The following is a 23,346-nucleotide window of genomic DNA, read 5'->3' as shown; positions in this document are numbered from 1 at the left end:
CAGTGCAGTGGTTAATAAATAATTAAATATGCATTACAATACTCAAAGGCTTACATATTTACAGTTTACAAAAAACAATATGAAAATGAAGAAATACAACAAATAGCCACTAGAATATTTGGGACAACAAGCATTGCCTAATGGAAACAGACAAAAATAAAGTCAGATTTAGAAATAAAATATAATAAATTCGTGGGTGCTTATTGTTCACCATCAGGAAGCATAGTGGAATGTTCCAATAATGGAGTGTTTTGGGGCTCCAAAACTGCCCAAGGCTTTGAAGTGTGGACCAAAGAAGTTAACACTTCAGAGGTCTTCCTTTTGGCTTGAACTTGGCTCCCTGAATTTAAACCCGACACTGCAAAGTGGTGCCTCAAGGTTCTGGCTCTGATGTGATAAGCCATTGACCTATCTTGAGTATATTAACTGGGTCACTAGTTTTTACACAAAATGCACAACATTTAAGACCTGATCACAAGACATTCCTATTGATACAAATTAAGACCAGCGACTGGCAACTGAAAACCTTGTCACAAAACACAAGCCACTCTACACTATTCTGAGACTAACCTCCTTTAACTGAAATCTGTCAGATGATTGGATGTTGAGGGGCAGTTCCTCAGATGGCGAGTTATCAATTACTTGGTCCAGCTGGTCCAAACTATTCAAGCGTCCTAAAATTACAGCTAATTCGTCATATAACACTGATAATTCTTCATCTTTGTGTAGCCATTCTGTGGAGAAAATGTAAACGTGAAAATCAGTCTTTAAGTGAGGCACAGGATACATGACGTCTCATTTAAAAATGTGGCTTTCAGTAGACAAGAGAACGAGCCACTTGCAGCTAATATATAAGGTCGTTGTTGTGGGAGGGAAGAGGGCTGGGATGCTCCAGTCTCTCTGAAATTTGGGTGGAATAAACAAGCAATATCACTGAAAAAATGCATAAAACCAGCGTTGAATGTAATGAAACGCCATTTTCTGGGTGAGTCCCGGAGGCTCCCCGGAGCTATCCATGGCTGATATGGATACCCTAACTATTTTGCATCAGTCGATGTGGGTGGAGTTCTAGGCCTACCGGGGACCACGAGCCAGAACCTGGCCCCCTCAGAGAGGCACGGGGAGCAATGGCCCATAGAAATGCACATGTGATTTGGAGCATTCTATATCTGCCATCGACCGGGACAGGCACCCAGAAAGGTAAGCGCCACAAAACAAACCCCTATTCTGGTTAAACAACAAAAATCGACAAACGAGTGGACAGAACTCCCCCAGGAAAACGAACTAACAAGCATGACGCCACGCGAGCCGCATGTCTGCGCAGCTCCCCCCTCCCCGGGAGGGAGAAGTGGGAGCCCCAGACCCCCGCGCCGGCAATCCCCGCCCCAGTTCTGAGGCTGGATATCAAAACCGTGAAAAAACCCCGCCGACCAGAGGGCAGAAGGGTGCCGGGGAGCCTCCGGGACTCACCCAGAAAATGGCGTTTCATTATATTCAACGCTGGTTTTCTGGGGGAGCCCCTACGGCTCCCCAGAGCTACCTCACCAAAGACTACCTAAAAAACAAGGGGACATACCCGGGAGGCGGTAGGAGAATCACTCCACAACACGAAGTCGAGACAACAACCCAAGGTATATCATTCGCCAGAAAAAAAGGGAGAACGGCCGCAGACAAAGAAAACCTATGATCACGACCATAGGAGCCAAAAACCACTGCGCCTGAGAAGAGCAAGAAGCTCTGCCACACGGCCCCCAGAGACGAATGCCAACACAAAAAGAAAACCGAGGCAAAGCAAACCTGACCCCAAGGAGCCACAACCACCAAGGAGAAGAAAAACAGGAGAGCACCCTGTCCAAAGACCAGGACGACACAGGCAGTGCAGAAGCAGGCCGGAGGTGTAACAACGCACGATACAACCTGCGAAACGGCACAGAAGGAATATCGATACCGAAAGCTAGCAGCAGAAACCAAGGTGCCAGATCCAGGAATGGCCCCAAGCGCCTCTACATCCTCCGCAAGCCAATCCTATGACAGCCCCAGGAGGGAAAAGAAAACGCAGGACCAAAACGAAAATGCCACAAGTGTGCAAGACCACCTCCACAAGTGCAGCTGACAGGGTAGGAACTAGCATAAGGAGCCGCCCCGCACCAACATCCCGCAGAAGGGCAGGAGCGAAAAGACTCATGGAGGAGGAGCAAAATCGCTCCCAGGAAAACTAGGAGCGCCGAGACAGTGTGAAGAGAAGAGATATTCACAAAAGAACAAAAATGGCAACACCCAGAAGCTGCTAGGAAGAGGACCCACAAGCCCTAGAAAGGACCGGAGGGAAGCTCAACCGAATGACGACAGACGCACCAGAAAACGGGAAGGAGCAAAACAGTCCCGAACCTTCGAGAACAAAAAGAAGCAAACACAAAGGACGAAGGCCCCAAAACCCCGTCGCACCCGAGACCAAAAGTCATGCGGAAACCCCAAGAAGAGGGGGACATGACGGAAGAAGGCCCATCCCGGAAAAAGGGGCGAAGATCGTAGAAAAGCACCCACCGACAGGACGGAAACAACGGGTACAACGGACAAGGAAACCGAGCCCAGGGAGGGGCCGACGCCCACAAAGCACGTGCGGAGAGGGGGAACGGAAAACCCCACACCACAAAACTGCAAGTCCCTCCCAGAGGGTTAGAAACACCCCGGTGGGGACCAACGGGGCCTGAGGCCTCTCACGTGAGCCCCACCCCAGCCCCGGGAACCCACCCTGCTGGCCCCGGGGCCGAGCTGTCCCCTCAAAGCCCCAGCGTCAAGAAAACCCCGGGGCAGCCGTGAAAAACACGAAGGAAGGGAGCCCACTAGGCTCTGGAACTTGAACTGAAACCGGAGGATAGGCGAGGGGCGAGACGAAGACCCCAAGCTCATCCCCAGCCAGCATAATGAGGCGAGGACAAGACAGTGAAACCAAGGAACATGGAAAAACCAGGCCCGGCACAGCAAGACCGGCAAGGAAGGAGAGCCCCAGAGGGAGCACGGAAGGGCCGAACATAACGCCACAACCAACCCCGACACGCAGCTGCAGTACCAAAACCGCAGCAAAACGTCACCACACTCCCCGAGGAAGCGACAGAGAAGATAGATAAATCGTACACGAGTGGCACACAAGGGGACATAGGCGGAAACCGAGCACCCAACTGAGCCACAGGGACGAGATGCGGTTAGCCGAAAACCTCCTGAAGACGGAACCGAAGAAACCACAGGGACACAGAACCGAACCCGGGGAGGAGCAGAACCCAAGCCCAAATCGTACACAGAGGGGGGAAAGAAAACCCCACTCCTCGTAACAGTAAGCCCCGCTCAGAAGGACGGAAATCCAGGCAGGGCACAATGGAGCCCAAGGCCCCCAAGGCCGCTCCTCCCCAACCCCAGGAGCCTCTGCACCAGGCCCTGGGGCCGAGTCGACCTCCAAAGCCCCGGCCTCACAAGAAAAAGCCGGGGCAGCCGAGAGAGCTGAAAGAGAAGGGGGCCCACTGGTCAAAACCCCGGAGCATCGGCCGGAGGAACAGACTCGAATGCCTCCGCAGCCACCCCGGACGGGGCAACCCCCGAAACTGCCCAAGTATCAGAACCTCTAACCCCGCCCTGACCCCGACCCCGAAGCCTGCAGATGCGTAGGGGCCGGAAGCAGGAGGGGGAAAAACAAGGGGGGCGTGGAAGGAACCAAGGCCGAAGCGACCAAAACCACCCAAGTCTGGGTCATTACACAAGCGGGGCAGCATCGGGGCGTCCGGGGAAGCGACAAGCCAGAGCGTGTTGCAACATCCTACCCTGCAACGCGCGAGCTGCCTGCACCCACGGGAATTCATCAGCAGACTGGGTGAATGGAGTCACGAACAAGCAACAAAGCTCGCAGGACTCAAGGGTCGAATGTGTCACCGACCCAACAGGCAACATGACGGAGGCAAAAACAAGGAGAGTCACCCCGAGACAAAGGGACAGAGCAACCCTCAACTCGCACAAAGCGAGAGGGGACGCAAGGGTCTCCACTACCGGACCCAAGAGCCCCCGGGGGGTTTCCCAGGGCCCCTAGACTGGGTCTGCTAAGAATTATCCCAGGCAGGGTACTGCTAACCGGCGCCCCAAACTACCAAGCAAACTGCTAAAGCTGAACCTACAGGACGTGTCCACTCGCGAGGGCAAAGTAGGGGGTGCCACCACACAAACGAACCTAATATAAGGGGGGGGGGGGAACACAAGGAAGACCCCCCCTGCCAGGCAAAAACAAAAATAAAAGAAAAACCACACAAGTGGACAACGTACCCAGAGAGAACAGAGCCGGCCGCTGTCATAGGTGAAAACTAGCTACGCAGTACCCTGCGCCCCACCAGTGCGATAACTACCACTTACCCCAAAGTAAACAAGGGAGTGAAACCCCCAAACCCTCGGGGCGGCCAAACGCCAAGCAGCGAAAAGCCAACAGAGGTAGACCCAAGGTGACTTGTGGAAGGCAACCCCAAGCCCCAAGGGCGGTACTTACAGGGCACTCAGGGAAGGTGACCCTAAGCACATGCAGCCCGAGTACCTGAGAATACTACTCCAAGCTCACACGACCACCGTAAGAGCAGCACTGAAAACAAGTCACAGCACTGAGACAAGACTGGAGCTGGAGCCACACGACCGTGCATTATCCCATCAGCCGAGGAACTGGGGCGGGGATCGCCGGCGCGGGGGTTTGGGGCTCCCCCTTCCCCCTCCCGGGGAGGGGGGAGCTGCGCAGACATGCGGCGCGGCTTGCGTGACGTCATGCTTGTTAGTTCGTTTTCCTGGGGGAGTTCTGTCCACTCGTTTGTCGATTTTTGTTGTTAACCAGAATAGGGGTTTGTTTTGTGGCGCTTACCTTTCTGGGTGCCTGTCCCGGTCGATAGCAGATATAGAATGCTCCAAATCACATGTGCATTTCTATGGGCCATTGCTCCCCGTGCCTCTCTGAGGGGGCCAGGTTCTGGCTCGTGGTCCCCGGTAGGCCTAGAACTCCACCCACATCGACTGATGCAAAATAGTTAGGGTATCCATATCAGCCATGGATAGCTCCGGGGAGCCGTAGGGGCTCCCCCCAGAAAAAAAAAAAAAATGTAATTACTTTGGCCACAATGGGGTCCGGAAAATGGCGCGTGACATCACGATTTGGTGGTTGCCCGTGACGCAGACTCCCGGAGGCAGTCACGCACCAGCTTCAACATGCGCGAGTTGCCACATATATTTTTTAATTCATTTTTTGCATACATTTCCAAATACATTTGTTTTGCTTTTCTTACCAATGCTATGTATAATGAAGACGTAGACAATATTATGGCAGTAGAACATCCGTACTCTCCCAAGACACTGTGTTACACGCACCACAAAATGCCTCCACATATATTGCTCATATATACAATGTTTCATTTATGTATCTTTACAACATATTTACACACTATACACTATCACACACAATATACACTCACCATCAACACACTCAAAACTCAACGAGTGTGAGCTGCCACACCCAGCCAGTCCTCCTTCACTCCTCCAACACCTTACTCGCCATCATTCCTCCTCCCACCATACTGTTATTCACACCAATGTTTCATGCTCATTTATGTATATTTACAACATATTTACACACTATACACTATCACACACTATATACATTCACCATCAACACACCCAAAACTCTGCAAGTGTGAGCTGCCACACCCAGCCAGCCCCCTCTCACTCTTCCAACATTTTACTCGCCAACGTTCCTCCTCCCATCATACTGTTATCGTTTTTATTACACTATTTACACATGTTGTGTATACCTATCTACATGTTTTATTCACCATTACTATGCAACCAAACTGGTATTGTGTCCAAACAGCACAGTGGCCACCATACACTGCGTGACAAATCACACAGCAGCCAGCTGACAACGTGATGAGTACAACGTCACCTCCTTCACCAAAATGGCTCTTCCCAACATACTCCTGTTGCTGTTATTACACTATATACACACATGGTATATACCCATGTACATATGTGTTCACCATAGCGAACCACTAAGCTAGTATGGTGAGCAAAACAAGAGTGGCTGCCACACACAGTGATGTTATCTTGATTCCCTCCCTCCCTCACCAAAATTCCTCCTCCCACAATACTATGCTCAGCGCTAATTATCACAAAAATCCTGCTATTATCACAATCCTGGTCACTAAAGCCTGTAAATAAATAACTGACCACAAGTTTTTTTGTAAAGGAACATAAGAAGTCGTTTGAAGGTTCCTAGATAGACGAAATAATGCTGTGGTGCTGTGTCTACTGCTGTGAACATTGTGAACAGCATTGATTCACTGATATTTGAACATTGTACACGGTCATTATCACACTCAGGCTCTTCTGTAATACTATCATGGCTAAATAATACAAGTTACATATATTTTGACATTATTAGGCAATCCTGTGGTCACAAGCTGAACAGCAGTGCTGTGAGCACATACTGCATGTGCCAGCCTTGGTTGCTCACTCAGTACTGAGGCTCTCACACCCGGGAATGTGGACCACAATTTACAAAAATAAAATGGCGTCTGTTTACAAAAGCCCTGAGGAAGCTGATGTAAACCCCATGTAGCTGTGGGAGTTTTGAATCATATGCTATACCTATAAGATCTTGGAGGCACGTTGCGTACCCCCCCCCCCCCCGTTGGGCGCCTGCAGGCGCATTGCGCAGTTCAGTGGTTAAACAATAATATGCCATATCTGTGATTAGGAGGTTATTTGCAGTAGCTATATAGTATTCTTCCGGCAGATCTTCTGTGGCAACCCAAAGAAATTGGCAACATCTACCTGTTGCAACACGTGAGGACGCATCCAGGCACCCGGCCCCAACAGAAGCCGGACCGGAGACAACAGTCCTCCAATGAGGGCATAGAATCCAGGGCGCAGACTGAAGTCCAGAAGAACCGCAGATTCGCCAGGCCCGTGTCTGCATAGAGCAGACGGGAACCCCAGAAGGATAAGGGCAGATCGACCACGTCCAACGCACCCACTAAGATGACATGACGAAGCGCAGGGGAAGAAATGCACCCAGCCAGCCCTGAACCCCCCCAAAGGGGAAGAAGCCGTCCGCCGCTGCCGCCACCAGAGGCCGGGAAAGACAACCAAAAGCGTCCACTAACTGCGGGACCATGCGAGAGCCAACAAGTAAGCTGCTCCCCCAGCTCCCCGTCAACCGCGAAGGGAATAGAGTCCCTTCCCGAAGAAAAAGTATATATACACATGTATACATATATATTATGTACATACACATATATACATACATATACATATACACATATACACATATACATACACACACAGTGTACACATGCACATGTGGGGCCTCGTAGCCTGGTGGATAGCGCGCAGGACTCGTAATTCTGTGGCGCGGGTTCGATTCCCGCACGAGGCAGAAACAAATGGGCAAAGTTTCTTTCACCCTAAGTGCCCCTGTTACCTAGCAGTAAATAGGTACCTGGGAGTTAGTCAGCTGTCACGGGCTGCTTCCTGGGGTGTGTGTGTGTGTGTGGTGTGGAAAAAAAAAAAAAAAAAAAAAAGTAGTTAGTAAACAGTTGATTGACAGTTGAGAGGCGGGCCGAAAGAGCAAAGCTCAACCCCCGCAAAAACACAACACAACTAGTAAACACACATACACGTGAAAAGAAAATCACAAGCCGCCGACCAGTGGGCAGAGAGCACCACGCCGGCCAGGCAAAGAAGGCACAAAACTGCATCAAAAGGCCCACCTCGACAACAAAACCCAAAGTCCCAGCACGACCACAACACGTGCCAAGACCCAAAAAGATCAGTCTGCAAGTCAGGAAGACCCCGGAACCCCAGAAGGCAGAACTGGGTCACATACGAGGAAACAAAGCCCCCTGAACCCACAAAGGGAGGCCCAAGAGGAAGAAACCTCCAGAACGAAACCAAAGAACCCAAAGGAACCCAGAATTGAACCAGGGGGAGCCCAAGCCACCACATTTGCTGGCGGAGATACACCACAGAAAGGCAAAGCACAGCCCTTAGACAGAACCCCCAGGGAAATGGTCAAAACAGACCGAAAACCGAGGGACAAGGTGTGGGAGCAAGCATAACACACAGGGACACTGAGCCCAAACCCTAGGGCCCAGACCCAAAACAGACATAACGGAAACCCTGGTGTAAAATCAACACTCAAACATTCCCAGAGGAACAGAAGACTGGCAGAAAACACCAGAAAAAGAAAGAAACGACAACAGGAGAATAAAACCCCTGAAAAAGGTGAAAAAAACTCATCCAAGACGCTTGCTCGCACACCCAGGCACATGTAAACAAACCGCAACGCCGCCCTGGTGGCCACGCTGGGAAACCGGCAGAAGAATATGGCCACCAGAATAGAGGGCTGTGATCGACGCAAAAGATACGAAAAACGCCAGCAAAAGTGGGAAGCAAGCAGACTGAATGGGCAAAAAACTCCGCCCAGAAGCAGAAACCCAGGCAGGGGCAAACCGCCCCAGAACTGCTAGCAGGCATTCCCCACAGCCCCGGGAACCCGCAACAGAGGCCCCGGGGCAGAGCCGTCCTCCAAGTCCTCCGCCCTTAAAGAAAAGGAAGAGTCCATGGGAAAGGCAGCAAGAAAGGGCCGCTGGTAAGACCCAGAAGCCTTGGCAGGAGGAACAGGCTCGAAAACCTCTGTCCCCCAACCCGAACGGGGCAGCCCCCGAAACCGCCCGAGTCTCAGCCCCAACTAAATCCCACCCCGACCCCGAAACCCGCAGACAGTCCGGAACCGGGAACAGGGAGGGAAAGGGGCGAACAGCATCTAACCAAAACGGGGCGGCCTCAGGGCATCCGAGTGGGAACCAACCTAGCGTGTTGCAGCAACCTAACCTAGCTTGCAACACGGATGCCGCCTGTACTCTGAACAGTAATAACATCAGGAGAGTACTGGAGAACAAGCAGAGAATATCTCTCGCAAGACTCCGGGTCAAGGTATCAATGACCCAACAGGCAACATGACGGAGGTAAAAAAGGCGACTGTCACCCGGAGACAAGGGCACAGCAACCAACGATCCTGTATAAGACGGGTTGGAACCTGGAAGATACATTCAATGGTCCACCGAGCCCTGACGGGTTTCCAGGGCCCGTAGGGGTAACAACTACGGGAAGCTCGGGTAAGGTGTTGCTAACCGGTTAAAAAACAAAAAATAACAAGGGGTAGAGGACAACACTGAAAACCCCTGCGACGTGTACAATCACGGGGGCCTAGCAGAAGGCCACCAAACACTACCAATAGAACTATAGCTACACTAGGCAGACCCCCACCAGGCAAATGAAAATAAAAACATAAGAAAAAACCCGCAAAAGTACACTGTCTCCAGAGGCAACAGGAACCGGTCACCAGTTAAGTGGCAGGTCGCACAACACCTTGACGCCCTAACCAGCACAATACCAGTCCCTACCCAGGGCCAAACAAGGGCCCCAAGCCCCAGCTGGCCCCAAGGGTGAGGCAAATGCCGAGCAGCAATAACCTCTATGGGAATGGTTCCCGAACACCCCAGGGAAGATAACCCTGTCACACAGGGGCAGTACTCACAGGGCGCTTAGAGAAGGAAGCCCCTAAGCACATGCAGCCCTGATACTGATGAGGAACACCTGGCCACCGCACAACACAACACACAGCAGTGAACGCCACACAAGGTAAACACCGTCTAGGAAACTGAGGCCAGAGAAGCGTCTATCTCGGTTGACATTAGCTTACGAACTGATGCTAGGCAGCCGGCGCGGTGAGGTCCGGGGCTCCCCCATTGCCCTCTCGGGGTGGGGAGGGATGATCGCGGATGATTGGCGCAGCAGTAAAGTGTGATGTTTGCTTGTTTGCTTGTTTCCTTGGGTTTGTAGGGAGTTTCTACCTCTCTGTTCATTTTTTTGTTTTAGTTTTTCACCATGTGGGGTTTGTTTTGTTATGCTTACCTTTCTGGGTGCCTAACCCCGGTCGATGGCAGATAAGGAAAACCCCAACCACAAGGGGTTTTTCCAGGGCCATTGCTCCCTGAAACCTCTCTAAAGGGGCCAGGTTCTGGCGCTGGTCCTTGGTAGGTCTGAACTCCTCAGCTAATGTACCGGTCTAATATAATGTACATTAGCCCGATAAGCTCCAGGGAGCCGTAGGGGCTCCCCACAGAAAAATGTCTTCAAATTTAATATTTGAAATTAATATTATTGGAGGCTACACCAAGGGAACTCTTCCAGTCACTTACAGCTAAGTGGCAATTGGTCTCTGTTTTAGTGAATGCTCCATTCAAGTGTGTGCGTTTATTCTGTCCTTCCATGTCTCTCAAACTACACTGAACCAAAGCACAGACTATCCTATAGTATATCATTGGGCATTGGCTAATTAATTGAGGTGTAGTTTCTTACCTCGTAATATATCCAATATATTTGTTAGGATGGGTAGCAGTTCTTCACGAGCCATAAGCCTTAGCATCTTGTCAGCTTCCTTGAATTCTTCTGTCTCAACCAAATTTTGTGACAAGCAGGTTGTTAAGACCTCTCTTACCTGTAAAGTTATACAAATTGTTTTAAAAATACAAAATACAACACATATATAAAAGACATTAAGTACTGTAGTTTCAATAAAGATTTTTTATTTTCTTTCTAGTGATAGACTGCTATCCAGAACAAAATGTTTTGTCACATTGCAAATTGTTGCAGAAATACATTTGATATAAGAAATAAAACACTTCTGGTTGGTGCCTCTTGTAAGTGCCTGATGCTATAATCACTGAGAGTGTACCATCTACTGGATCACATCACCTGCAGAGTTCTATCTGGCCTACCTGGGACCAAGAGCAAGAACCTACACCCCCCCCCCTCCCCTCACTCACAGAGGAACAGGGAGCGGTGGCATTTATCTATTCACTCATACTACCACTGGCAAATGCACTCCAGAAAGTCAGCAAGACAAAAACAAACCACAGCTAGCTAAAGAAGATACTGTAGTCTCGTACACTACCAGAAGAACTCCCTAATAATGTAAACAATTGAAAAGTTTCAAGACAAGTGCCAGCTCATTTGTTCCACCTCCGCACTCGACTGGTCGGAGGGAGGTGGTAGTGTGTGCGGTCAGCCGGTAATATATAGAGCCCTCAGCTCTATGTTGATGTGTGTAATGTATCGGGTCACTTCTCACTGCTTGGGCTCCAGTCTCCTGCTTCAGCTAAATGGTGGTCTCTTGCCATCATTTGCTTTTCTTTACACTGTTCAGTGTAGCATGAGCCTGGACTTTAGAATGCTGGGAGCTGCATGTGCACATGATTATCTTCACTGTCCCTAGTGCTGCCCTTGTGCTTCAGGGTTCTCTTCCCAGGGGTGTTTGTGCATCACTTCCTTGCTTGTGGTACTTCTTGCCCAGGGCAAGTCAGGATGCTTAGATTTCCTGTCTTTACTTGAGTAGGGTACGGTGTTCGCTGGCTTGCGGTGAGGATATTCACATGATACATATTAGCGCACCGAGGTTGGCATTATCCAGCCTACTATGCCACCATTTCTATCCTTGGTTCTAGTTTACTTTTGCATTGTGAAACACCAACACCTTTCTAAAAGTGATGGTTCTGTTGGTATAGATTCAGCAGCGAATTTTTTATGACCCGCGTAGCATCCCAGTGCCTGCGTGTCCCTCTTGGTCAATTCCTTCGGGCCCTGATAATCCCTTGCAGGTTTGGTGTTCCTTATGGATATTCTCCCCAAATCTACTCTCACTTCATGAGAATTTGAAGGTTGTATGTTCCATGTCATGTGGCAACATTCATTCCTCCTGCCTCTGCCATGCTGCTGGTTGGGTTGCTGACACCTTTGACCCCGAGTCTAGTGAGGTTTGTTCTCATGTGACTACTCTTTCGGACCCTCTTGATGAGATTCAGTTTTCAGGCAGCAACAACTTTACAAATTTTCTAGGTTTCAGCAGTCTAGGTTGTGTACCCAGTTAGATGCCCCAGAGTTAACCCAAAACTACCCTGGTTGGTATTTAGAGACCTGGAATTGGAGGCCTTGGTCAACTCGACCTTGGTTCTGTCCGCACCTCCTCTTCCTTCCTCAGTGTGCATGGTTCACCCTTCTTCTGATCCACCCCTCCACCCCTTGCTTCCAATCCTACATCTGAGGGTTTCAGGTTCAGGGCAGGATTTAGTTTGGGTTGTGGCTTGGTCTGCTCTGGGAGTTGCCTATTCCAATGCAGGTGTGGAGGTAGTTGAGTTGGCTAGTCTTGCCGAGGCTACTGGGCCTATTCAGCCAGCACCTTATTCCTTTGAGGCCTATTTCTTGGATTCCACTTATCTGTCCTGAGTGGTAGGCTAGGATGCTGACTCTGCCCTGGGGCCCTCCTCTGTGGCTTTAGGGGTGTGGGATGAGTGAGTTTTGCCCTTGATTTCCCTTTGAGGCCCTTGGTGTCCTCTGAGGTACCTGCTTGATAAGAGTTCTGAGAGTTCTTCTATTTCTCAAGCCCGGCCCGAGACCAGGGTTGACCAGGTGGGGCTCCATTTGCAGAGGGTGGGGTTTTTGTTTCCCCTCCCACCCTGAATTAAGATGATTTGGATGCCACTCCACCTAGGGTTCAGTTCAGTGTGCCTTTGGCTCCATCAGGATTGTCTTTCTGGAGGTTTCTGTCCTGTTGAATCCCTCCCACAGTGACTCTGGAGGCATTATTTATGTACCTCCTGGGGGACCTGGTGTATGCCTCTCAGACGGACCCTGCCTCTTAGAGTTTGGACCACTTCCCAATATTGGATACATTATGAGGTGTCAAGAGTCCTGGCTGGCGGACAATCGCTTGGAGGTCTGGCGCAGCTTCTCTCGTACCTGAACGCTTCATTGGCATGAGGTGTTGTCTGTGTTTCAGGTGTTTTTGCGGGGTGCTTCCTTTGTACTCCTCAATAAATTGGACATTCCTCCTTTTCCTTGGGATGGGGGTGTCATGCAGCTACAAGCTCAAGTTCCTTTGTTGTCGGCAGGGAACAGGGAAAATAAACAAAACAACAATGAACCTTTTCAAAGTTACCTTTGACAATTTGCCTGAATTATTTTTAAAGAACATTCAATGATTGTCATGCACAATTCTTACCTGTCGACCTAAAGGAGTGCTTGGTAGTGAACTTGTGAGCGCATGGACCACTTTAACAAGGCAGCAGAAACGACCATACCACGAGTCCAGTTCGTTCATCAGCGTGCGCACTGCAGCCTAGAGACAATAATTTTGATCAGAACTAATACTTATAAAGGAAAAAACAAAACTGCAGCATTTTTAAATATTAAATATATTTTATTAATGTTTGCACTGGGAGACTTAACAGACTTAATAAAGTTAATGTGTGGGAGAGAGAAGGAAATTGCCAGTAAAATATATGTGAATGGTGACTTGATGGAAATGGTTAAGCAGTTTAATTACCTGGGATGGGTTACAGTTTCTATTCGTCATTAACTGAGGATCACTTAGCCAATCGACTTGAGAATGGTCCAGGATGGACCAAAACGTCGTCGTCCCTTCACTTTCTAGTGTGTGGTTTGGTCAACATATTTCAGCCACGTTATTGTGACTCCTAGTCTGCATATAGTCTATTAATTCTTTTTTTGCACACTGAAAAGTATAAATGTTCATCATACCTTGGATGTCTTTTCATCAAGGAGAAGAGCTGTTTGTTCCTTTGGAGGGCGGCTTTCAACGTAGGATCTGAACGACGGTAATTTATGGATGACGTCTAACTGAGCTGGTGGCATGGCCTTTATACGTGAAGCTCTTTCAGAGGCAGGACAGCATAAGAAGGCCGATGAGTTACCAAGGAAATGTTGAATCATACATAGCTGAAATAACATAAGATATATACCGTACCGAATATTTATGAACTTAATTAAACACAGAGTCGGCACTGCATTGCTTTTCAACTATAATAATATAGTTATCTGAAACATTTACAGTACTTATAGAAATTGACCACATCTTGTAACAAGAGATCAGACAACGGTCACACACATGGAAATCACCTGGTTGGCACAGGTGCACTCCCAGCTCCAGCATGGAACTCACACCTTGGCAAGTATAAACAGAAACTTGAACAAGGCGAGAGGTTTGCAACTACATTAGTACCAGAATTAAAGAGGCTTCAGCTATGAGGACAGATTGCGAGAACTGAGCCTCGCAACCTTAGAGGGGAGAAGAAACAGGGAACATGCTAACATACAAGATCTTGAGTGGAATAATAAAACAAGCGTTGAGTGTAATGAAATGCCAATTTCTTGGTGGGCCCAGAACTCTTTGAATATACAGAATATCTCTCTTAAACTGCAGATGGTTTTAACCTCCACAACCTTCTAACTTTACTTATTCCAACCGTCTACCACTCTGTTTGCAAAAGGGAATTTTCTAATATTTTTTTTGCAGCTTTGTTTAGTTAGATCAACTCTATGACCTTTTGTTCTTCAAGTTCCAGGTATCAAGAAACATTCTTTATAAATTTTGTCAATTCCATTACTATTTTGTATGCAGTGACCATATCGCCTCTTTTTTCTTCTATCAAGCTTAGGCATATTTAATGCCTCTAAACTCTCCACGTAGCTCTTGCATTTCAGTTCTGGAAGCCATTTAGTTGCATACCTTTACACCTTTTCCTGTTTATTGATAAGCTTCTTTAGATATGGGCACCCTTCCCAGCTTTGATCCCACAAAGGTCATAAACAGTTTCTTTAGAACTGTATTTCATCATCCAATTACAAAATTAGAAATTAACAATTTCCAATTCCAATTCCCTGAGTTCCATTGCCCCTCCAAAAGGAGAGGCAATGGAACCCCAAGGTTCAGACGGGACAAGTCCAGAATGAACCTCAGGTCCGCGCAATACCGTTTCGGGACCGGAAACAGACGGGAAACCCATCTGAGGGACGTCGTATTTTCGACCACACCAAGCGAACCCACTCCATGACGACTCGACAGAGCGTAGGGAAAGAGGCCTGCCCTGCCAACCCTGAACCTCCTGAAGGAGGTGGAGCCACCCAACGCCACCGGAGGCCGTGCGAAACGACCTGAAACGCCCACGAATCGTGGAACCAGGTGTGAGTGAACAGTGCTAGCCCCCCCCCCTAGTCAATGGGGTGAACCGCGAAAGGGCCGGTGCCTCTTACGAGACCCAGAACATCGCACAGAGCGAACACCGCGCCGACCAGACGAAAGCGGGTCTAAAGGAGGGGCTGAACCCGAACTCGACACCAGTGGCCTAACACGGCGAGAGGAACCCTGAGCCCTGGCATGACCCTTCCGGGAAGGCCCACCATGGGATCCCCGGAACACCAACAAGTCCGACGCAGGACAGCAAGAAGCCTAAGTAGCCTGAATATACTACGCAACAGCCAAAGCCTCAAACAGGAGAGGACTAAATGGCAAAGACATCCAAAGAGCCAAGGCCCAAGCAGATTCCACAGAGGAGGCAGGCACTGCCTGCCGACATGCGAGCCGGGAGGCATAAAACAGCACAACCGCATCCCGCAATATCAACGAGAAAAGCTTCAACAGGGCGACCAACGAGCGGGCCACGGAGGCCAAGGCGCCAGAACCAGTTACAGCCCCAAGCGCTCCCACATCCTCCGAGAGCCAATCCAAAGACAGCTCGAGGATGAAAAAGAAACGTAAGGTCGAAGCCAACAGGCCTCGGGCGCGCAAGTCCTCAGCCACCGGGGCCGTCGAAAGGGAGGGAATTGGCACATGGAGCTGAACGACACCAACATCCCAGGAAAGGGCAGGAGCAAAGAAGCACTCATTGAGGTGCTCAAGGTCAGCCCTACCACACAAGGCCGGCGCAGCCGACGAAGCCGGAAAGAAGGGGGCCCACTGGTTAGACCCGGAGGCTTTGGCTGGGGAAGGAGACTCGAATGCCTCCATTGCCACACCAGAAGGGGCATCCCCCGAGGCTGCCCGAGTCTCAAAACCAACTAACCCCTGCCCCGACGAAGGAGCAGAAACCCCTGCGCCGGAGGAGAGCAGGAAGTTCACCGACCCGACCTCTAGAGGCAAATGCCAACAGGAAAAAAGTTCGAGAAACAAACCCGAACCGAAGGGGCCACAACAAACCAAGAAGAAAGAGCACGCTGTGCAAAGACCAGGACGGCTCAGGCGGCGCATGAGCAGATGTAACACCAAGACCGAAAGCAAGCTGAAGCGGCTCCGCCAGCACAGCACTAAACGAAGTGACAGTACGCGGCAAGATGACGGTCCCGCACCTCCACCAGAAAAGACAAACTGACGCCAACAAACACAACCACCTAAGAAGGGACAGAAGGAAAAGGAAGGACCACCAAAAAACCCCGTAATGCTGCCAAGAAGAAGCACGCAGGTGGGACACCAACAACGAAGCCACCTGACCACCAACCGAAGGTAGAACCTAACTAGCCCCGTCAAGGTTCATGCGAGCCTAGGAAGATCTCGGGTGCGACCACTGAGCAAACTGAGCCGGAAACCCAAGCCGGCAAAGAAGGAGATAGAACATCTCTCGAACAGAAAACTCCCCAACACGAGCGAGCTCGCCAGGAGATCGGAGACTACGGGTCCGATGCGAGACTCCAGAGAAGGGACACCCCAAGACCCGGATAATGCCAACAGGCAGGGCAAGCCAGGAAAACAGGAACTCAAACCTGGAAACAGAGGGCCAAAAGGCACAAACAAAACACACAAGTGTGCAGGAGAAAACGAGACAAAGACGAGAAGAACAGCCCCAGCGGCCAGGGACAAGAGCGAAGCAGGAAGATGAGGAACGAAGAAGGCATGCAACAAATCAGGAACGAAAGGGCAAACGACCAACCCACAGAGCTGCAGACCATGTCCCAACAAGTCATGCCAACAACACAGAGTCGCAGGCCCTGTCTCAACAAACCAAACTGAAGAGGGTGCAAAGGTTCGCCACCAGACTAGTACCCAAACCGAGGGTTACAAGGAACGATGACAGACTAATGAACACAAGCGCACAGGCACCATGCGACACAGGCGGAAGGAGCGCCCAAAGGAGCCAAGGAAACGCAAGAAAAACATTCCAGTGGCAGAGTAGTAAACAAATGGAATGCATAAGGAAGGGAAGTGGTGGAGGCTGACCCCACACACAGCTGCAGGTGCAGACATGACAGAGCCCAGTAGATGTCAGGGAACCGACAGGGAAGAGGCAGGACGAAAGAGCCAAGCTCAACCCCAGGAAGCACAACCAGGCGGACAACTAGATAACTTGTATGTTACTGAATGAAGGTTTCAGATCTAGAGACAGACAAAGGTATGCCCATCCACCAAGAAAAGATCTTAAGATCTTGAGAAAGTAATTGGTTGCCTAACTCTCAGATCAGCAGATAGGCATCTTGGTGATACAGTACTAACACTAACCCTAACCTTACAGCCACACAGTGAAGGAAAAAGGTCACCCAGGACATGCAGTCACTAAAGCTACTTAAGCTCATTCTCTGCTGGAGCATCAGTTGAGGTAGCTTTATCAGCATGATATATGCACAGATACACTGGAAAACTGCTAGAAATTTACACTTCTCATCAACAGGCTGTTCCATGTGGGTGGGTGTATCTAGATTATGATTTGCCATGGTAACGATTGTCTGCCTTATTTTCGTTAGGATAACCAATCTTTATAAGCAGCTGCTTGTTTTGGAGCATATAGGCTTTCTGCGGGAGGCCACAGTCTCTCTCCCTAAAGTATCCCACTAAGATTGTTCTTAGCTACTACATCACATCAGTTGCAGAAGTACTGTTTGGCCTACTGGGGGACCACAGCTAGAACCTGGCACCTCCCCCCCCCCTGATAGAGGTGCAGAGATTGAGTGACATTCTGCCACTCCGCACCGGAAAAAGCCTCCAGAAGGTCTGTGAAACATTACAGGCAACAACAAAAATCACAAAAAAAGAAACCTCGAAACTGCCAAACCACTCCCCAAACAATTCAATATTGTCAAAATATTTGAAACTACTGTAGTTTGAATCTATCACTATCAATAACCCCCTCCCCCAGGTGCCCTGGAGCCCCAGTATTCCCTCCATAAACCCTTCCATGTCAACTGTCGCTGACTAAGTGTTATACACACCAGGTGTAGTGTTTCTGGGTCTTCATCAGAAGTGACAGGTCCCTGTGCTTCTAACTCCCGGCCATCCTTGAACTTCGTCCTGCGAGGACCATTTGTGTCTGTATTGTTTGAATTTTTGTATTTGTTTCACGGCATATTTTTTAACCGGCCTGTTGTGTGAACTTTGTTCATTTTGAGCTTTGGGCTGCATGGGACTCAGGGTCTACTTTCCTAAGTAATTACCTAAGTGTAGTTACAGGATGAGTGCTATGCTCGTGGTGTCCCATCTTCCCAGCACTCTTTCTCATTAAATGCTTTGAAACTACTGACATTTTTGGCCTCCACCCCCACTTCTTACTTAGCTTGTTCCAACCGTCACCCACTAAGTGCTCGTTATCATTGCCCCTCCACTGACAGAATTACTTTCCTGTAGTGTTGGAGATACCCCTAAGTGGGGGGCTCCTAGGGTAGGGCCTGAGAGCTGAGTGGACAGCGCTCGGGATTTGTAGTTCTGAGGTTCCAGGTTCGATCCCCGGTGGAGGCTGAAACAGATGGGCAGAGTTTTTTTCATCCTGATGAACCTATTCACCTAGCAGTAAATAGGTACCTGGGAGTTAGACAGCTGCTACGGGCTGCTTCCTGGGGGTATGTAACAAAAAGAAGGCCTGGTCGAGGACTGGGCCGCAAGGATGCTAAGCCCAGAAATCATCTCAAGGTTACCTCAAGATAGCCCTTTAGAAGCCAAGTCACCAAGGTAGAGGTCTTACCTCGGGTAGTTCAAAAGTTTTTAACTCCTGTTTAGATCTAAGGTTGGGACATTTATTTTGGGGTTCACACACTTGTTGATACGGCATGTCACAGCCACTCTGCCCAGCCTAGTTTTTGTCGCTGCATTCTGACTGTTCTCCCGGTGAGCATCCTCAGTGTCTGTGTGTCCTGTTTGGCTTATTGCTTTCAGACCCATAGTAATTTCCCTGCGAGTTTTGGCCGTGCTTCCTCATTATGGATCTGCCCATCAAGACCACTCTCACTACTTGTGAGTTTGAGGTGTGTTCAGTGGCTTTGCTACATTGCAATGATCATTCTTTCTGCCTCCACTATGCTGACTGTTGGGTCGGTGACACCTACGATCCAAAGTTCTGTGGTGTTTGTGCCCCCAAGAGTCTCTATTTTATCTTCTGAAGTAGAGGCTTATCAGGTGGCTACCATTTTGTGGGATAGGTTCCCCATGTTCAGCATTCATGGTTCATGGCATGCTTGATGGGATGCCCTGGAGTTGGCTAGTACAGTACTGTTTAGGAACCTGTAATTGGAGATGTTGGTGACTTCCACCTTGGTTCTGTCCACACTTCCTCTTCCTTCCTGTGGGAGTGGTTTGCCATACTTCTGTTCTTCTCCCCCCCCCCCCTCCATCCCTCCCCAATTACCAGTCTGAATCATCTGAGGGTTTGGGATTTGGGGCAGTGTTTAGCTCGGGGTGTAGCACGGCCTTTTCTGGGGGTGGTCCCTTCCTTTTCCAGAGCAGAGGCAGTTAAGCAGCCTCGTCCCTTCAGGAATTCAGTTTTCCCAACCACTTCCCTACTATGTTCTTGCTCCTTGGGAAGATACATAGCTATCTCAAGCACTAGGCAAAGACTACTGTTCTGCCCCAGGGCCTTCATGGAAACTACCTAGGATTTGGGAGGAGAGGGGGGGGGGGGGTTAGCTCAATAAAATTCCTCGAGTTCCTTTCGACCTTACTCTTCAACTTTGATGGTTGAGGGACTTTTTTCATATCCCTCTTCTATGTATAAGTTTAACTCCTCGGCAACCTCTGAGGTTACCTCTGTAGTGGTAATCAATTCTGATTACCACTACAACCACTGTTAATTGAAACTAATTATTACCACTGTTAATTGAAACTAACAATTCTGAGCTAGTTTAGAATGTTTTGATCATGGTTTGGAATTGTTCAGAGTTGTTTTTCTCCTTTGAATTTTCTTTCTGTGAACCTTGCAGTTATCCATAATGCTTTACTGACTTTCTGGATGCTTTCCCAGTGGGGTGACAAAATGTCACTTGCTCCTTGCCCCTCTTTGAGGGGGCCAGGTTCTGGCTCTGGTCCTCAGTAGGCCAAACACAACTCCCGCAACTGATGGGACCAAGTAGGATAGGTGCATTTTCAGTAAGATAGCTTCAGGGAGCCACCAGGGCTCTACCAGACAAAGGCATTTCATTACATTAAACTTTTTTTTTTTGGTGGTCTGTTACTTGGTTCTATGGTAATCCCTGATCCCCCAGGCTCCCCTCTGAGTGGGCCAAATTCTGATGTGATCCCAAGCATTGGTTGCTTTCAAATTGTTAGCAGGAAACTACTAAGAAATATAGAAATATAGAATACTATAAAGTACTTACTTTAAGCCCTTTAATGAAATTTTTAACAGAGAGGTCATTGTAGAGGAAAATATCTAGGAGTAGTTTAAAAGGTCTTCCTCCAACATGGAATGGCACTTTTTCTGACATCAAAACCTGAAAGAAATAGTATGTAAATTTTCAGATAAATTTCAATTTAATCAAATAATTAGGCATGCAATATGAAGCACCTCAAATAAGCTTTCAAATTCTCTACATCTTGAGGGATCAATGTTTATTTTCTGTGAGAAGCCCTGTCGACTCCCTGAAGCCATCACACACTGATCAGTGCCGTACTACTTAGTGCCATCACTTGCAGAACTCTATTTGCCTATGGGGGACCATAAGAATGATGGGCAGCCATATGTGAGCCATCCACAACTGGTGGTACTAAGTAGTATGGCACTGAACAGTGTACGATGACTTCAGGGAGCATCCGGGACTCACTCAGATACTGGCATTTCCTTACATTCAATGCTAGGATGTTTTGGAGGGGAGGGGGAGGATACACAATGATTCATATTTAAAGTAGTGACAGCATGCATAAACAAATGGGGTAATCATTCCATATTTGGAAGGCAAATTTAGTGTTGAACATGATGAAATGCCTCTTTCTAGTGACATCCTGATGGCTTCCTGGAGCTAGTTCCCTGGAGAATGCTAAACATATTGTAATGTTTGTTTATGTGTACATATTTGATTGATTAGACACAAAGAGTTTAGTGTTTATTATAGTCTTGGTTACAGTCATCAGTTTGTTGGCTATGTGGTGTGAAGTGTTGTAGTAGTTGAGACACAGTCTGGAGCAGGGCAGAGAGCTGAGTGAGGCCGGGGATGGAGGGTTGGGATGCGGGATGTGTGTGTAGAGAACGGCGCTCTGAATGCGAGCGGAGGCAAAGAGCTCGGGTGCGGGCCGAGAGTGTGGTAGTTCGATGTGGCCAGAGTCTGGCTGTCTGCTCTGTATCGAGGCTGAAGTGTTTTGTGAGGGTAGGAACTGGACACGTCGAGTGTTACATTGTTGTGGGTGAATGTTGAAGGTGTGTGGTATCTCTCACATCTTAGAGTTAAGACTGACTGACTGATGTGCTCTCGAAGCTTATATCACAAGCCTCCACTTTACCTGACCATCATCTAGCAGGTTGGGAACTGCAATTAGTGGACCTAGAATCAGTGTAGGACTTCTAGGAATGTGATAACTTAAGAGATATGTTTCATATAATTACAGACCCATATCTGCACATAAGTTAATGAGAATATGGAAAAGTATATTACTTACATAATATACTTGCTACAATATAATGTGTAGGATTGAGAGGAGCACTCTTGAAGTATGAAAATAAAAATGTGTTAAGAACTTTACATAAGGATGCAGGTCTTCAAACCAGAACCAGATTAGTATCCAATTAGGGGCGACAACTGGGGGGTGGGGGGAAGCCGAAGGGGCGACAACTTGGGGGGAAAGCCGAAGGGCTTTTCCCAGAAAACCAGCGTTGAATGTAATGAAACGCCAGTTTCTGGGTGAGACTTGGAGGCTCCCCGGAGCTAACTGGGCTGATATAAATGTACTAGACCCTGGTATCAATCAATGAGCATGAATTTTTAGGCCTACCGGGGACCATGAGCCAGAATCTTGGCCCCCTCAGAGAAGCACAAGGAGCTATGGTCTGTAGAAACCCCCCGTGTGGTTGGAAGCATTCTATGTCTGCCATCGACCGGGTCAGGCACCCAGTAACGTAAGCACCACAAAACAAATCTGTAGTCTGGTTAAAATATTGCTACTGAAAGCCGAACTAGTGGACAGAACTCCCCAAATGAAAACGAGCAAACTAGCATGATGTCACCACGTCACAGTGCCACTGTCTATGTAAACCCCCCCCCACTTCCCGGGAGGGGGAAGGGGGAGCCCCAGACCCCCCACACTGGCTATCCACCCTGCAGTTCTGAGGCTGGATGTCAAAAACCGCAAAAAAAACACCAACAGAGGGAGGGAGGGAGGGAGGGAGGGATGCTGGGGAGCCTCCCAGTCTCACCCAGAAACTGGTGTTTCATTACATTCAACGCTGATTTTCTGGGGAAAGCCCCTTCGGCTCCCCAGAGCTACTTACCCAAAGACAAAACAAGAGGGACTTACCTGAGAGGTGGTCGGCCTTTGCTCCTCAACGCAAAGTCGAGACAACTGGCTGCAACCGCTGACTCAAAGCGACACAGGCCCGACTTTGCCCAGGAACATTGGCAAGGTAGCAAGCGGCCGCTAAGAATCTCGCTAAGCCCAAGCCCAAGCAGGGTACTAAGCCTAAGGGAAGCCCAAGCAGGGTACTGCTAACTGGTACCCAAAGTTACCAATCAAAGTGCTAAAGCTGAACCCCAGGGACGTGTACACTCACAGGGGCGGACCACCAAGATATAAAAAGGTGTTACCAAAACAAGGAACAGACCCCCCACCCCACCAGGCAGGAAAACAAAAACAAAAGGCAAACCCCACACAAGGACAACGTGCCTAGGCAGAACAGAGCTGGCTGCTATGAGAGGTGAAAACTAGTTGCACAGCACCCTGTACCCCTACCAGTGACAAAACTACCCCTACCCAGAGGCAAACAGTGATGCATGAAACACCCCAGCTGACTCCAAGGGCAGGCAATTACCGAGCAGTAAAAGACCTCAGCGTAGGCAGCCCCTAAGCAACTTGTGGAAGATAGCCCCAAGCCACAAGGACAGTTTTTACAGGGCAACTAGGGAAGGTAACCCTAAGCGCATGCAGCCCGAGTACTGATGAAAATTACTGCTGGCTCGCACACCGCCACAAGACAGTACCACACCACAAGGCACAGCACTGAATTGAGTTTGGAGCCA

At 49.0% G+C, this 23,346-nt stretch overlaps 1 protein-coding gene across 1 annotated transcript in view; it reads right to left on the bottom strand.

The window, feature by feature from the left end:
- Positions 1 to 23,346, bottom strand: part of LOC123754667 (origin recognition complex subunit 3) — a 111,241-nt gene that overhangs the window by 38,409 nt on the left and 49,486 nt on the right. The window contains exons 7-11 of the mRNA XM_069326325.1: positions 20,500 to 20,613; positions 13,672 to 13,869; positions 13,133 to 13,249; positions 10,435 to 10,573; positions 571 to 734 (exon numbers count right to left, since the gene is read on the bottom strand). Of these exons, the coding sequence (XP_069182426.1) occupies positions 571 to 734; positions 10,435 to 10,573; positions 13,133 to 13,249; positions 13,672 to 13,869; positions 20,500 to 20,613 (732 nt within the window). The remainder of the gene's footprint in view (positions 1 to 570; positions 735 to 10,434; positions 10,574 to 13,132; positions 13,250 to 13,671; positions 13,870 to 20,499; positions 20,614 to 23,346) is intronic.

The sequence above is a fragment of the Procambarus clarkii genome, chromosome 18 (assembly GCF_040958095.1).
Source record: "Procambarus clarkii isolate CNS0578487 chromosome 18, FALCON_Pclarkii_2.0, whole genome shotgun sequence".
In the NCBI taxonomy this organism is placed as follows: Eukaryota; Metazoa; Arthropoda; class Malacostraca; order Decapoda; family Cambaridae; genus Procambarus; species Procambarus clarkii.
This window is presented reverse-complemented; position numbering and strand designations above follow the sequence as displayed.